The 15,799-nt window shown below is 66.0% G+C and overlaps 3 protein-coding genes across 38 annotated transcripts in view; all 3 read right to left on the reverse strand.

Annotated features, from left to right (window-relative positions):
* The window catches only part of IGF2 (insulin like growth factor 2), a 28,856-nt gene extending 25,777 nt beyond the window's left edge, over positions 1-3,079 (reverse strand). For 3 of the 35 annotated variants that reach the window (XM_070228414.1, XM_070228417.1, XM_070228405.1), the window contains exon 1: positions 2,705-2,826. The gene's annotated coding sequence lies outside the window, so the exon portion shown is untranslated. Of the gene's footprint in view, positions 1-2,704 lie in introns of all 35 variants that reach the window. The other 32 variants (XM_070228403.1, XM_070228428.1, XM_070228411.1 and 29 more) reach the window with 24 other exon arrangements.
* Positions 3,080-4,153: 1,074 nt separating this feature from the next.
* INS (insulin) lies at positions 4,154-5,523 on the reverse strand. The gene is made up of 3 exons (NM_001434734.1): positions 5,485-5,523; positions 5,110-5,313; positions 4,154-4,370 (listed from the first exon to the last, which is right to left on the reverse strand). Exons 2-3 carry the CDS (start codon positions 5,294-5,296, stop codon positions 4,225-4,227), a joined length of 333 nt encoding a protein of 110 aa, NP_001421663.1. The 5' UTR covers positions 5,297-5,313; positions 5,485-5,523; the 3' UTR covers positions 4,154-4,224.
* Positions 5,524-7,604: 2,081 nt separating this feature from the next.
* On the reverse strand, positions 7,605-15,551 carry TH (tyrosine hydroxylase). 2 transcript variants are annotated; one of them, XM_023654707.2, is made up of 13 exons: positions 15,265-15,551; positions 13,395-13,613; positions 12,337-12,511; positions 11,967-12,055; positions 11,656-11,723; positions 11,328-11,378; positions 10,750-10,895; positions 10,507-10,642; positions 10,234-10,303; positions 9,667-9,723; positions 9,329-9,424; positions 8,881-9,014; positions 7,605-8,010 (listed from the first exon to the last, which is right to left on the reverse strand). In XM_023654707.2, the coding sequence occupies exons 1-13, from the start codon at positions 15,352-15,354 to the stop codon at positions 7,851-7,853; spliced, it is 1,491 nt and encodes a 496-aa protein (XP_023510475.1). In that variant the 5' UTR covers positions 15,355-15,551; the 3' UTR covers positions 7,605-7,850. The 2 variants fall into 2 exon arrangements, with proteins under 2 accessions (XP_023510475.1, XP_070086347.1); XM_070230246.1 differs by lacking the exon at positions 15,265-15,551 and having other exon boundaries at positions 7,606-8,010; positions 13,395-13,992.
* Positions 15,552-15,799: the final 248 nt, after the last annotated feature.

Here is a 15,799-nt window from a genome sequence, read left to right on the forward strand (position 1 = left end):
TGGGGTGACCTTGCGGTATTGCTCAAGCCCAGCTTCTGGGGGCAGCTGCAGGGACCCCTCCACGGAGCCCTGGAGACTGTCCTAAGGGTCTGTAGGTCAGGGACAGGGCCCCAACCCCCGACAGCGGCAGATGGGCAGAAGCGGGTAGTCTGAGCCGAGGTGGGCTGGTGCTGGCAAGCCACCTGGGAGCGGGAGGTGAGCTGAGGACCAGCGGGCCGCAGGGGCCAGCGGTGCTTGGCGCCAGCACAGCCTGACCAGGCCGCCGGGGACGATGGGGAGGCACCTCCGCCAGTCTTCACTTTCGAAGGAATCTGCCTCACTGTTCCTGAGCTGGGGCCAGAAACAACAGCTCCAGAGTGAGGGAGGGAGGGAGCAAGGGGGCCGGCGCCCCCCACCTTGTTTGTTATCTCGGCAGTTCCCAGACCCCCAAACATTCTTTCTGGCATTGACCTCTCTTCTCTCAGCCCCGGGCGGGGAGATGAGGGTGGACCTGGGAAAGAACTAACCCTGACCCAGCTGGACCCCCGCCTGAGGCCTCCTGGGCCCTGGGGTCCTCACCCCCAAGCCCCCAACCTCACATGAGCCTCTGGCTCCAGTGGCTGAGGTGGCTACAAGCGGAGCCTGTAGGGCGAGGAGAGACGACCACCCCAGCCCCCAGCCTCAATCCCCCTGGGCCCCAGAGACCCTCAGCAAAGTCTCCAGCTGGGCACAGGCCTGTGGCCTTGGTTGGCTCGGCCGTAACGTGGGGGGAGCTGGAAGAAGTCACCCCTAAGGACTCGTAGCCGCCGGTCTCTGTGATTCTGGGGTTCACACTCTCACTGGAGACTTCCCCAGAGTGTTGGGGACCCAGCACATGTGTCCAGCTGCTCCCCCAGGAAAGCCTGGGCCCCAGAGGCTGAGTGGGGGCTTGACCAGGGGGCTGAGACGTCAGACACCCTCTCTCCTTCCTAAACCTCATAGCCACCAGAGTCCAGGGCGGCCAGCCTGTTGGGCAGCCCCTGCAGCCCCCGTGAGTGCCAGCAGGTGGGAATGTGGATGGCAGGGGACAGCAGACACCTGCAGACAGGGCCACCCCCCCCCCCCCACCCCCCCAAAAGCCAGCCAGGTGCAAGTGTCAAACACTGGGCTTTGGCGCCCTCTGCTGGTCACATCTATGAATGGTCACTCTGGCCCCTTTGCCAGCGTGGACAGGTGCCCGCCCAGCAAAGCCGCCGGCGCTGGGCACCCCACCCTCCGTGGGTGCACAGCAGGGTTCCCAAGGTGGGGACACAGGTGTCCTTCCAGACAGCCTAGCTGGCTCTGCCAAGGGGTCTTTTCCAGGACCTCAGGCTACTGGTTCCCAGTCTTACTCCCTCTCCCAGGCAGCCCTGCGTGCCCCTCCATGCCCCTCAGGGCCTGCTCAGGCCGGGAGGACAGCACGGTAAATATTTACTGCCAACAGCAGAAGGTAAATACTGTCCCAGGGGCCAGGCGGAAGTGCCAGCTCATCTGTGCCAGGAGCAGATGCCATCCAGGGAGCTAGCCTGGAGGCGGCCACACTGGCAGAATGTCATTGGTGGACACTAGAGGGACAGACATCCTGGCCCCGAACTCAGTCTCCCCATTAGGATCACATGTGCCACAGTCCCCACCCCACATGGCATTGCGTGACAGCAGGATGCGGAACAGACACAGGGTGAGTGAGTGGGACGTGTGTGGGGCTGCACTCACGATGTCCTCTGGGAGACCTGGCCCTCCAGTGAGGGGACCCAGCAGGGTCGGGGGTCTTTGGGAGCAGCTGCTCCTCCAACTCCTGCTGCCCCCAGTTGGGGGGCCCTTGGACCCCCACCCCCCATGCCAAGGTGACATCCAGGGCTGGATGCAGCTGACTGACACTGCCAGCCCCACCGGCAAGTGAAGCCCAGTTTCCAAGGACAGGCAGGGTCTGAGGACATGGGAGGGCCTGTCCTCCTGTTTCCCAGAAGGGGCGGAGCATGGGCCCGGATGGGGACGCCAGAGCCAAGGGCTGTGGGCCTGGCTTCCATGGGGTGACTGGGGGCTCCTGGAAACTGGGGCATCTAGGGCTCAGTGCCAGGTGGTGCCAAGCAGGAGACTGGGTCTCCTGGACCCCGGCTGACCTTGGGCAGCCACTTCTCCCTGCCTCTGTGACCTCATCGGTGCTGGGTGATGGAGAGCCCTCACGTTGCCTTTTCCAAAGCTCCGTCACGGAGGCCGAGCGGCTGGGAGAGAGGCTCAGAGGAGGGTCCTGGGTCTCAGGGCTGGGGCAGGTCGCAGGAGGGGAAAGGGGGGACAGGCCCCAGCCGCAGCAGGGGGCTGAGGATGCCGCCCACCATGATTGAGTCTCTTGAGTGGGCAGTCTTGCCCACCCCATGGGCACAGCCCCTCTCCCGGGATCCCAGGAGGGAGGTCCTTGAGTGGTGCTCCTGAGACCCTGGTACCACCCAGGACCAGCCGCACTGGGAGTGCCCCCGACTGGGATGGCCGCACGCACCCCTGGACCCCAAAGGACTTCGGCTCCCCTCCACAGAGTTTGTGGGCACCCGAGGTGGGGAAGGGCCTGGATTGTCCCCCCAGGTCTTGTTGGCTGGCAGGGTCTTGGCCAGGACACGGGCTTGGCCTACTGCTGCCTCGAGGGCAGCCTGACCTGCCCGGCCCACTCCCCGGTGTCTGTGGTGCCTGGCGCAGCCCACGGGCACCCACGTACCTCAGCCGCCACAGGATGTCCCTGCCTCTACCCGTGCAGATGGGGCCGCCTGAGCGCTCCCATGGGCAATTCACCGCTTGTCCCGGCTGCCTCCTCCCCCTCCTCTTCCGGGTCCAGTGTCCAGCAGTCCACTCCAGGGGCGGGGCTTGTTGGGGGCCTGCAACATCTCCCCTGGGGGGTGTCAATGTGGTTGTGGGGAAGGGGCCACCCAGGAGGGAGCCTCGGGGCTGCAGGGAGCGGGCAGCCCAGACGGCCAGGCTCCAGGGGGTGGTGTCTGCTCCTGGCTCCAAGACCAGCCTCTGAGTGGTCTGCAGCCACCCAGCCAGGTGTCCGGCCCCAGGCCCAGTTGTCCCCAGCCCCAGCCCAGGCGGAGCCTTCAGGAAGGGTGCAGATTGGTTTGGACTGGGCAGCTGGCAGGCTGGCCGGACCTTGGTGAGGCCAAGGTCACCCGCTGACCTCCCAGGCCACAGCCAGCCCAGGCAGCCCCCAGGCATGCCAGGCAGTGGCCTAGGCGGGGTGCCCGACAGAGCCACTCTGAGCTGCAGCAGACACTACACAGGGGCAATGTCTGTGTAGACCTGTGAAGACCTGGACCCCGAGTGACCTTGTTCTCAGGCCCCAAGGGCACTTCTGGGGTTGACCACCAGGTCTGGAGCTAAAGGATTGTGGTGACATAGCGGGAGGAGAGGGCTGCAGGGTGGCTAGGGGACCCGGCCCTGTCCCCAGCCCCGTGGGCTGCAGCTCTCAGGGTGGACCCAGCCAGGATGCCGTGAGCACTGGGTCCGAGGCCCCTGCCGAGGGCCTGCAGCGACCTGAGTCCATTCCCCAGCTCGGGAGTGCTGCCTGGCCTCCCCCTGCTGCCTCCAGGCCCTAGCGGGCTCCTCGGGCTGGTGCTGGGGCTGGTGCTAGGGAGGCCGCGGGCCCGCCAAGAGCCGGAGGCGGTGAGGGGCACTGAGACAGGCCTAGCATGGGCAGCCCCCAGGCCCTGATCTGTCCCTAGGCCCAGCCTCTTCCCTCCACAGGGCCTCCATCAGAAACGGCCCAGAAGTCGAGCCAGGTAGGGAGAAGTCCCTGAGATGCCACCCTCCTTCCTCGAAAAGCTCCCCGGGGCCCTGAAGCTCAGGGCTTTTGAGTTAAGGACGTCAGCTCCCAGCCGGGACCCCCACCTCCCGGAGACCTGCCTCAGCCCTTCTCTGTCCAGCCCTGATGCAGCCTTGGGTAGGGGGGCCTCCCACTGCCAGGGGCAGGTGTTAGCAGTGGCTGCCAGGGGCTCACCACCTTGGGGGCACAGCCACGTGCCTGAGCCCAGGCCGCCTGCAGTCCAGGCAGAGAAGAAATCCCTGGGCAGGTCCCCACAGCCACTGCGGCAGGTGCACCAGCATGTGCCCGGCCTCGCCACCACCCCCAGCCAACACCTGGGCCCCATGCCACATAGAGGACGCCAGCAGGGCTCATTGACAGGGTTTATTGGACGGCAGGGTGCAGACACAGAGGCCCTGGCGCCTGAGTCTGGAGGGCGGCTAGTTGCAATAGTTCTCCAGCTGGTAGAGCGAGCAGATGCCGGTGCAGCACTGCTCCACGATGCCGCGCTTCTGCTGGGGCCCCGCCAGGGCCAGGGGCTGCAGGCCACCCAGGCCGGGGCCGCCCCCCAGCTCCACCTCCCCCACTGCGGGGCAGCAGCACCAGGAGAGAGACACAGGTGGGGGGACAGAGAGTCAGGGAGAGATGGCGTCCTCCTGCCAGCCCCCCACTCTGGCACAGCCCAGGGGACAGTGGGCCTGGGACTGCTCCCTCTGCACCCCAATCTCCCCATGGAGCTGGGGTCAGATGGAGAAGGGGCTGCACATGCCTGGCAGCATGCCACCCAGTGTGGCCCCCACATCCTGCCACCGTCCCCCAAACCCCCAGTCAGTGCCACAGCGGGAACCTGAACAAGTGGCCTTGGTGCCCCCCCCAACCTCCTGACTCCCCACAGCCCCCCGAGCCCCCAGGACAAGGCCTCCTCCACTCCCTTAGGCTGCTGTGTCCCCGTCCCCGAGGGTGAGGGGGTGTTTCCCGTGGGCATGTGGGCGGGGAGGATGGGGCACCCCCAGGATCCCCATGTCGCCCCAAGATGATAAAGGCCCAGGACTTGACCCACTTGATAAAATTCCTCGCTGAAGCTGACGTGTCAGGGGAGGGGGCATTGCTTGAGCAGGAGGGGGCTGGGGTGAGAGGGGAGGTCAGGGGAGGGAGCGAGCCCACCCTCGGGGTGTCGTCCGTACTCAGCCCCCGTTGCCCACACCGACCAAGGAGCTGGTCAATTTTAGGATGTGACCGAGAGAATGTCATTTCCCTTTTTAATTCCTGCCTGGCTTCCCTCTGGGTGCCAGCAGGAAGCCAGGGTGGGCACGTGGGGGGCTCACCCTGGGGGTCCTCGGCCTCCCGGCGGGCCTTGGGTGTGTAGAAGAAACCGCGCTCCCCGCACACCAGGTACAGCGCCTCCACCAGGTGGGAGCCACATAGGTGCTGGTTGACAAAGGCCCGGGCAGGGCTGGGCGACCAGAGGGCCAGCAGGGCCAGCAGGGGCAGGAGGCGCGTCCACAGGGCCATGGCGAGGGGACGGTGACCTGGGGACGGGCAGGGTTGAGGCCAGCGAGGGGCATGTGCCCTGCCAGGGACCCCCACCCAGTGAGGATGCTCCAAGAGAGGAGCCCAGAGCTTGGGCCTGGGGCCTGGATGCCCTAGACCCCCAGGGGCAGCCCCAGACCAAGGCTGACACCGAGCCCACCGGGACAGACCTGCTGGCGGACAGCCTCGGAATTCAGCTGGTCCCCGAGGGCTGGGGGCTCCTGGGCGCCACTGGCTTTATAGCCCCTGGCTTGGCCACCTGACCCCTTAGGGCCTCCAGGGGGGTGGCAGATGGCCGGGGGCTGAGGCGGCAATTTCTGGATCATTTCCCCAGTGCTGGGTCTGCGGGAACATCTCCTTAGTCGTCAGCACCTCTGGGGGCCACAGGTTATTAGAGTCTTAACGAGGGGCCTGATGACCGGAGCTGGCCCGCTCGCAGCAGGGGGCAGCCGTGGGCATGGGAGCACAGCCCCACTGGGCCTTGCTTGAGCTGCATTTTCCACATTAGTCCAGGAGGCTGGGGGCCAGAGGGGGGCTCTTCCTGCCTGGCCCCCCACCCCCAGTCTCCCCATCTGCAGTCCTTGTCTGCCCTTGAGGCCCCAGGGAGGGTCCGAGGCCATGCAGTGGGGTGGTGAGCAGGGCGTCTCCTCCATGCTCAGGCCCATCCCCATCCCCACTTCGGCACAGTAGCCTGTGAGACCCCCAGCTACTTAGGCTGCCACAGAGAGGGCCCAACTCGGAGACCAGCAGCCCTGAGGCCCTTCAGGCTGGCCCCATTTCTCATCTTCAGTTTGGGGGCAGGAGACCCCCTCTGTGAGGTGGCGCCACCACGTCCCACCCAGGTACGCTCTCGGCCCCCACCCCTCTTCCTGGACCCCTGCCCTTCTCCCTGATGCTGACCCCTTACAGGCGAGGCCCCACCCCATTGCCCCCTCAGCTGTCATATGGCTGAGCCCCTGGGGAGCCTCCTAGTCCCCCTGGTCAGGCACCAGACTGGAGGCCCTTACGCCCTCCCCCTCCCCTGCAGCCTCTGGCCCTCCCTTGGCACCAGCGTCTGTGGCCCCTTCACTGCCCAGGAGAGGGCTGCCCCTGCTTTCCCAGGACCACACGGTGCCCCATGGCCCTCATGCAGCCAGGGAGACCCGGGGGCCTCTTGAGAGGGCGTGCAGGGTGGGAGGCTGGATGAGGGGAGGAGCCAGGCGGGAAGGCAGAGCTCAGGGGCCAGTAGGGCTGGAGGGAGACAAGGCAGGTGGTCAGCCCCTCCGCAGGGTCTCAATGGGGCTCACAGCCATCAGACACAGCCCCAGTTGGGGTCTCCTGGGATGAAGGGATGTGGGTACAGGACGTCTGGGCACAGACAAGGTGCTTAAGGTATAGAGGATGGAAGGACAGACTGCCAAGGAGGGCTGTGGAAGAAGGCTTTGCCCGGGAAGGCTTTGACAGATGAGTAGGAGTTTGCCAAGATTGACATCCTACGAGCTTATAGCCAGGCAGGGGGTGGCTGGAGGGAGTGAGCGGGCCCCCACCCTGCAGGAAGTAAGGACCCAGGAAGTCCCAGGCTGCTCTCTGCAAAGGCAGGGGCAGGGTGAGAAATGGGGTTCACCTTGGGCTGACCAGCCCCAGAGAATACTGGGGGCTCTACCTGGAGGACCATGTCCAGACAGTTCAACAAAGAGGAGGCATTTTACAGAGCCCAGAATCCAGCCCCCTATCACCTTGCTGCGGAGACTGAGGCCCAGAGAGGTCGCCTGGGAACCAGCTCAGCTGAGCTCCATCAGCACACATTTCAGGGAGCGCTCCCAGGTCCTGCTCTGGGTTGGGGGGGTGCAGGGATCAGAAGCAGCTGTGCTTGGGGCCATTCCCCCACCTGCTCTTAAGGGCTCCTGCTAGTGGGACCACCAGGGTCAGGGAGGGCCTGGCCTGCAGCCCCGTCTCCGAGATCACCCCGAAACCCGCACAGCTGTGAGCCCTCCCCCCACCACCCAGCCCCATGGAGGCTCCCGTCAGCCAGGCCCCCAGCTCCGTGCTGCACACCACGGAGATGGGGCAGCTCAGCCAGGATGCCCTCCGCCCTCCGGAGCTGCCAGGGGCTCAGTTCAGGCTGGTCCCGGGGGGTGAGCAGGGCATCCAGGCCTAGAGGGGCCTCCCGTCTGGCCTGGGCTGACCAGTGGGGTCTCGGAGGAGCAGGGAAGCAGAGAGGAAAGCTCTGAGCAAGACGGGGGCAGTGGGAGGGCCCTGGGGTGCGGGGCGTGCCCTGAGGCCCCTGAGCCAGGCACACAGACGTGGACGTGAGGCAGGTGCTAAGAGGGGCTTTCTTTTATTGAGGCTGGAAACACGCAGCTCACAGCGTCACAGGCAGGCGGTGGCACAGCGGGACAAGGACACCTGCAGGCGGAGCTGAGAAGCGACGGGGTGGGGTCAGCAGGGTGCCCTCCGGTAGGGAGGTCCTCTGGCCGGCTCTTGGGGTGCCCTGTGACCCAGCCCCGCACACACCGGCAGGGGCCGGGGGAGGCTGGGGAAGGGCTGCCCGCCGCGCCTAGCCGATGGTGCTCAGCGCATTGGCAAGGGCGTGCAGCTCGTCCTGGACACCCTCCAGGGAGCGCCGGATGGCGTGGGGACTGTCCAGCACGTCGATGGCCAGCGTGTACGGGTCAAACTTCACGGCGAAGGGGCGTTGGATGCGGGAGGCGTAGCTCCTGCGGAGGGGAGGCCGGCACAGACCTTCAGTCACAGGCGGGGACTCTCGGGGCATCGGGAGGAACCGGGACCCCTTGAAGCTCGGTCTGCGGCCTCCAGGAGAGCTGGAGGGCTGGGCCGGGTCTCCTCTATCACAGCCGGCTCAGAGCTCCCAGGACTTTTCTGAGCCACCTGGACCCCAAAGCTCCTTCTGTCCAACCACCTGGACAACTGAGGCCTCCTCTGAGGGTGGGGCGGAGTAGGGTCTCTGCCTAAAGCCCCGTTCCTCCCTGCTCCTGCCTGAGGCTCAGCTCAGGCCTCCTCCTCCAGGAAGCCTGCCCGGGACTGTGTACCTTGGAGAGCCCCAGTTACGTCCCTATTTTCAAGCTCCCCTCCTCTCTATTCTGGGCATATAGCCCCTGGGCCTCAGTTTCCCCTGTGACAGCAGGAGCCTGGCTGGAAAATAAGGCCCTTTCGGAGGATGAGCAGGTGAGGCATGTGGCGCTCTGCCCCCTTCTCCTATACCTTGCTGGTCACTGTACCCCCAGCCCCTGGTCCTGGGACTTCCTGCTCCCTCCAGGCCCCCTCTCCTCCGTCCCACCCCACAGCCCCAGCCACTCAGAGGGTAGGAGGCTGGCAAGGACCCCACACATCTTTCTTACGACGGTCAAGCTCTGTCTCCTAAAAGCCTGGCCTTGACTTGGCCCCCAGCCCTGCAGGTCTCCCCCTCCCCAGACATTTTGGGGGTCCTGCTGTGGGAGGGAGGGGTGTCGTAACCGAGGCGTTCAGAGTTCTCCCATCTGTGGAGTGGGTCCGCAGGCCCGGCCCTGCTGACTGGCTTGCCGTTTGGGGGCACGGTGGGGGTCTCCACCCCAGGAGCCCCTGCCTACCTGAGCTTGTCTTTGGCGTCGCTGAAACTCTCCGACACGAAGTAGACGGACTGGTAGGTCTGGTCCTGGTAGGGCTGCACGGCCGCAGCGTCGGGGTCAAAGGCCCGGATCTCAGGCTCCTCCGACAGGGAGTGCTGGCAGAGGCCACAGGGTCACAGGACCCCGCAGCACCCCAGGGCCCAAGGGAACTGGAGGGCAGAGGCCTGACTCCGTGGTGGGCTCTGGGTGTGGACTCAGACCCTCCTCCCTCAGGGTCCTCCTGAGACCTGGGGACCCTGTGGGTGGCACTGGGCAGAGACAAGCTTTCTTGGACCCCCTAAAGGCGCAGCCCCTTGCTCCAGCCTCCTGGGAGGCCGGAATCCAGGCCGCATGGCCCAGATTGCCCTCCCTGCTGGGACCCCCCGCTCTGGCCCTCCTGCTGGGGGCTGTGGCATGGGGAGGGTCTCACCAGGAGCTCCCCATAGGAGGACAGCAGCCCCGCACCGTAGGCCTTCACCTCGCCGTTCTGTTTGCACAGCCCAAACTCCACCGTGAACCAGTACAGCTGGCGAGACAGCCGCCAGGGTTGGCCGAGAGACAGATGCGGCCAGCACAGCTGCCCCCAGTGACCGTGGTCTCAGGGCACCCCCCCATCCAGGCAGAGCCCAGCCACGCTCCAGGGGTGGTCACAGCATGAGGACCACACTCCTGGACAGAAGCAGGGGCCACACCTAGGACCAGAGGGCCCCGCCGGAACCTGGGAGTCCTGAGCCCCCCGACCAGGGTCCTGCTAGGGAAGGAACACACCGTGGACAGCTTCTCAATCTCCTCGTCCGATGCCCCCAGGGATGCGAGGCCGATGTCCTGTGGAGGGAGGAGGCGGCTGAGGCAGAGAAAGGCCCAGCTCACCACTGCTTGGGCACCCATGTGAGGTGGGGGCACTGGGGGTGTCAGCAGCCTCTCTCCTGGACACTACGCAGGATGCAGGGACCTCCCGGGATGCAGGGACCCTCCCGGGATCGGCAAGGGCCCAGGACCACTCTCTGCTGTTCCTGGGGCAGCCAGCAGATGGCAGCAGAGACTGAGGGAATCCACCCCAGCTTGCCTGCTCTGCTCGGAGACCTGGGCTGACTGTGGGAGGATTCATCCTCATCATTTTTACAAGGTGTCTTCCCCAAATGGGTCTGAGCATGGACCCAAGTGAGCACCGTCAAGCCCAGGGTAGGGGGTTGGTGAGCCCCCTTGGAGGGGCTCAAGATGGCGCCAGGGATGGGACAGCTCAAGGAGCAGCGTCCCTTGCTCGCATGTCGGATTCTCGCTCAGCCCCCAGCCCTGGGCCACAGCCACTCCCAGCCCAGGGCCTGGAGGACGCACCTGGGAGAATTGGGCAAAGGTCCGGTCGGCCAGCATGGGCACATGTCCCAGCAGCTCGTGGCAGCAGTCCCTGGGTCGGGGTGGGGAGAGAGGGGGTGGGCTGGGGTCTGGGGGACAGGCAGCCTGCCCTGGCCACCCTCCCTCTGACCTCCACATGGGGACAGCAGGGCCCGGCTCCCGGGGACCCAGGCCCATAAATGGCGCCCTGCTGGCCGTGCGTCGCGGGGCTGGGCAGTGTGCACGGGGCCACGCCAGAGCGGGTGGCGCACTCACGGCTCTGGGGAGTGCATGGGCGACGAGGCATGGCGGATGTACTGGGTGCACTGGAACACACGGAAGGCCAGGCTGGCCAGGAAGTCCCGGGCGGACAGCAGGCCGGCCACGGGCCGCAGCTGGAAGCCAGAGCGCTCTGCGAGGGCCGCTGACGGTCAGGACGGGGGCCGCAGTGGCGGTGGGGGGGGGGGGGGGGGGGGTCCCCACCCTCCCTGCTCCGGGCCCTCCCGTCAGGCAGCACACCCTTCAGGAATCGGGAGACGTCCTCCAGCTGGGGGATGTTGTCCTCCCGGTAGCCGCTGAAGCGTTCCAGCAGCTCGAAGGCCTCCAGGTGCTCGCGGCAGGCGTGCGTGGCGTAGAGGCCCTTGAGGGTGGTGTAGACCTCCTTCCTGTGGGCGAGGGTCTCAGGCCTGGCCGCAGTGCCCCTCGTCTCCCGGCGGCCGTGCCGGATCCAGGCCTCCTGCTCCAGACCCCTCCCCGCACGCAGCAGCGCCGCCTGGCGCGCACTCCGCTCTGCCCTTGCAGGCTCCGCGGACCCCCGAAGGCCCTGGCCACGGGGAGGGGCCTTTGCCCGTGGCCTTGGGCGCTTCCAAGGGACAGGTGCCCGTGGGGGACCAGCCCTCAGCTCCCTGGGGACGGCCTGACCGGGCCACCTCTCCTTCTAGGCTGACATTCGGGGCTTTAGGAAGTCCTTCCTCTGCCTGGCCTCAGTCTGTCCTGCTGGAGGCCAGCGCCCTCGCACATGGGGATTCTGGGGGCCTTCCCCAGGCCCTCCTTGTCCCCACCCCACCCCTCCCCAGCCGCCATCACCAGGGTCTCACCAGGTGGCAATCTCCTCGGCCGTGTACTCCACGCGGGGAATAGGGTCACCACTGTGGGGGGGTCAGCGGTCAGTCAGGGCCCTCGGGGAGGGTGTGTGGCGAGTGGGCAGGAGGGGCTCGGAGCGGACTGCCTGCCCAGCCCTGTGGCCTCGGCAAGATTAACCATTCTGCTCTGTGCCTTGGGGACCCCAAGTCAGTGACCATAGTGACAGTGAAGGTGATGGTGTTGGTGACAAAGATGTCCCTCCACTTTGCCCCCCCCAGGCCTAGTGTGAGGCTGCAGGACAGGGTCTGGCTCCAGGAGGGCGAGGCCCCAGGGTGCCCTTACTGCTTGTACTGGAAGGCTATGTCGGCAATCAGCTTCCTGCGCTGGCGGTACGCCTGGTCTGAGAAGCCCTGAGGGCGGAGGGGACGCGTGGTCAGGAGGCTGTCCGCCACCCCTGTCCACCCCACCAGGCTTGTGACATGGCACTGGGGGAGGGGTGGCTGCACCCAACCAGGCCTCAGCCGTTCAGCCGGGGGACGGGCAGCAGACGGACACCCCGTCCAGGGTCAGCCGGAGGTCCATGCCCATCACCCTGGCCAGCAGTACAGGTGGACACAGTTGGGGCCAGGAGGCCTGGGGAGGCACTGGCTCACCGGATGATCCAAGTCCAGGTCAGGATCAAACTTGGTGACCAGGTGGTGACACTTGTCCAGCTCGGAAACTTTCCTTGGGAACCAGAGGACTTCCCAGAAGACAGAAGGAAAAGGAGCCGAGTGAGTGTCAGGCCTGTGGGGGGAGCGTGGTCCACACGGAAGCAACAGCCAGGGGGGAAGTGGTTGGGGGCTATGACAGCCAAGGGGGTGGTCCTGGAGGTGCCCCAGGCCCAGATACAGATACAGAGAACGGGAGGAGTGGCTCGAGCCACCAAGGACGCAGCCCCCCAGGCTGCCCACAAGTTACTTCAGGTTCCCCAATGTCCCGAGGTCATGTGGTTGCATTCAAGGACAGAGGAACTGGCCTCACCCTTGTTCTCTCCAGCGCCACGCACGTCCTCTGCCACCCGGCGCACGGAGCTGAGCAGGGCGGGCAGGTCGGGGCTGGGCACCTCACAGCGCACAAAGTACTCCAGGTGGGGTCCCCCTGCCTGCGGCCTCTGGGCGGGCCGGGTCTCCAGGTGGTGAATTTGGGCTTCGAATGTCTTAGGGAGCAAAAGCAGGGAGGGAGAGATGGAGAGAGAGAGAGAAAGACGGAGAGGGAGACAGGGAGGGGGCAGATGAGAAGAAAGAACACTGTGGGTCGGCTTGCCCCCCTCGGCCCTGCCCGGCCCTGGACTTCTGCAGCCAGCAACACGTAAGACAGGTTTCCAGACTCAGGTCAGCTCCCGCCACCTGGGCAGGGTTTGTGGCTGGGAAATCATGTTGTCTAGTTTGTCTAACAGGAGTTGTCACAGTGGTCTCCTTGACTGGCTTTCTGGGTGTCCCTTAGCAACACCCAGAGAACCTGAGTCCCCGACCACTGGTCAGAACGTCCTGCCATCCCTGGCCGCCTCATCTGGCTCCACCACCCACACCCAGGGCTGGGGGTGGGCCCTGGATCCCCTGTGGTGTCAGGATGCTCTGATACCCACAGAGAGACACTGAGTACTCGGGGCTGGTGAGAAGGTCAGCTCCATGGCCACTTCCCGTCGCCCAGCAACCAGGGCGCATGGGTCTCAGCGGGCCCTCGGGCCACACAGCTGTGGCGGGAGCATGAGAGGAGACTGGCTGTAATGTCATTTGGATGCCTGGGCCGGGGCCAGTCTCCCGCCCGCCGGCCTGTGTGGCCAGAGCCGCTATCTCCATCAGTTGTCACATTAGCCAGACCCCAATCAGAAGCAGGTGGGCGTGGGGGACCCCCTACTTTCCAGGCTGCCCTGCTGGGAGCCACACCTGCTCACCCCTACGTGTGAGGGTGGGGAACCCTCTCCCCTTGTGGCCCTCAGTGGCCTGGGGGTCCTATCTAGAGCTCGCCCCCCAGACAGCCGGGCCCACACAGGCCCACCGGTGCACATGCGCGTGCGCGCTCCCGCCTGCCGCCCTCACCTCAAAGGCCTTCACCGCGCGGGACAGCGAGGAGGGCTTGGCGGTCCTCAGGGTGAAGAGTAGGTTCAGCACAGCCTTCCCGTCCCTCTCGACCACCGCCGCCGCCTCCAGGGGCTCCCCCGGCTCCGCTGCCGCCGCGGCCGCGGCCGCCTCCGCCTTCTCGCGCTCCTTGCGCGCGTCCTCGATGAGGCTCTGCCGCCGCCCGATGAACCGCGGGGACTGCGGGGGACAGGGTGCGCCCAGCTCCCCGCGGCCCTCGGGCCGGCCTGCCCCCCAGTCTCGGCTCTGACCCGCCGGCCCAGCTGGCATCCGTGAGCGCCTACTGTGTACTCTGCGGGGCCCGGCTGGCCAGGCCTCGCCTGCTCCTGCTGGGGCACGGAAGACCACGTCTCCTGGCATCACGCGTCTACCCGATGGGGGGTCGGCCGAGAAGACACCGGAAGCCGCAGCAAGGGGTTGGGGTAGGGGGAGGGGCGCCCACGGCCTGAGATGTGTGGCCTCTGTCCCCAGGCCCGGCTCTAACCAGATTAGGTGACAGAAATGAGTGACACAGGAGCTGTACCTGCTGCCCCACGGCCCCGAAGATGGACAGTGGCCAGAACCCTACAGAGGGCCAGGGAACATGGGTCTGGCTGCCTGGGAGGGAGCACCCGCCAGGCACCTATGACCCCCAGCCCGGCCCCACTGAATGACCCCTCCTTATGATCCCCTCCGGGCCCTTCCCCACAGCACAGGGACACGTGGCCACACTTCGTCCTCCATCTGGAGGCAGGTGCCCAGTCGCCAGCCTGCCCCTGAGACCATGAGCAGAGGTCAACATGTCTGCCCCACCCCACGCCCAGAGCACCCCTAGCCTGGATGGAGGAGGGGTCACATGTCGGGGACCCACCCCATGGAGCTGAACTCCCAAGAAATTTCTGAGGGGCCCTCAGGTCTCCGAACATGAGGGGGTGCAGGAGAAGCCTCTCCCAACTTGCGGGGGGGGGTCTGTGGACAAAGCCGAGGCCGCGGCCTGAGGTCAGGAAAACCTGTGGGCTGGGCGGGCCCTGGGCCTCCATCAGGTGAGGGCGCCTCGCTGGGAACCTGGCGGGGCAGGCTCCACCTCCCAGCTGGTCCCCTGAGAAGGTGCTGCAAATCAAATGTCTAGAACTGAACTCACGTTTTCATCAGGGTCTCAAAATAAAAGCCCATTTTAAATGTATGGGGAGCTGATTGTTCTCGGGCATCTGTGAGGACGAATGAAGGCCCCTCTTCCCAGCGGAAAAGCCCCCAATTCTCCAGTCTCGTGAGGGGCCGGCCCAGTGGGTCTGCCCAGTACAGGCCCCGCCTTGAACTCAGGGGCTCCCAAGTGGTGGGCGACACCTTGAGGACCGTCCCAGGTGGTCAGGGAGGCCCAGGGCTGCTGGGCGGGGGGGTGGGGTTCCAGGCGGGAGACCACACATGGGACACGGAATGCATGGCGGGTGGGTGGGTGAATGATGGATGGACCGATGGACGGATGGATGGATGGATGGATGAACAGATGATGGATAGGAGTCGCCCCAGAGCTCAGATCGCCCTTCAGCTCTGGCTGGCCATGCCCCAACACAACCGGGGCCTGTACCCCCGTTTGCCCAGCACCCTCCCCTACGAGCTGGGACACTGTCACAGACACGCTGTGGCCAGTAGGACCCACTCATGGAGATCAAACACCCGGCACAGGGGGTCGCCTGCTGGCTGGGCAGAGGAGATACTTGAGGCCAGGACTCCACGCCAAGCCAGGGTCCGAGGCATCCATGGGACCCTGAGCCTGGGGCTCCCCGCCAGCCTTCGAGGGACACCCCTGGGCTTCTGGCCCATTCTGCCCATGGGCAGCAGCCTGCCCCCTTACCATGATGGCCTCGGCCTGCTTGGCGTCCAGCTCAGAGACGGCCCTCCGGAAGCCCTTGGCCTGCGGCGCGGCGGCGCTGGGAGTGGGCATGATGCGGGCGAGGTCGGGGCTCCTCTCCCCAGCCCTCCGCCGGGCGGCCTCTTATAGGCTGAGCTGACGTCAAAGCCCCTCTGGGTCCCACACCTCCCACCTCCTTCGCATCCTTCTCCCGCCCGCGGCCGCCCGAGGGCGGTGGGCTGGGCGAGGAGGAGGCAGATGCGGGAGAAAGGCTCTGTCCCATTAAATCTAATTGCATCCACTGTCGCAGGCACCCAGGCAGGGTCGGCCGGCCCTGGCTCTGAGTCATATCAGCTCCTTTGCGTGCTCTGCAGGGCTGAGGACAGCCCCCTCGGTCCCACTCCCCAAGAGGGGTGACTGGTGGGTACGCAGAGAGGTACTATTCCAGGCACCCCACGGGCGTATGTCACACAAAACCCAGGGTCCTGGTGGCAGATGGCCCAGAATCTCCCAAGAGGAGAAATCAGACTCAAACCTC

This window comes from Equus caballus, chromosome 12 (genome assembly GCF_041296265.1).
Source record: "Equus caballus isolate H_3958 breed thoroughbred chromosome 12, TB-T2T, whole genome shotgun sequence".
NCBI lineage: Eukaryota > Metazoa > Chordata > Mammalia > Perissodactyla > Equidae > Equus > Equus caballus.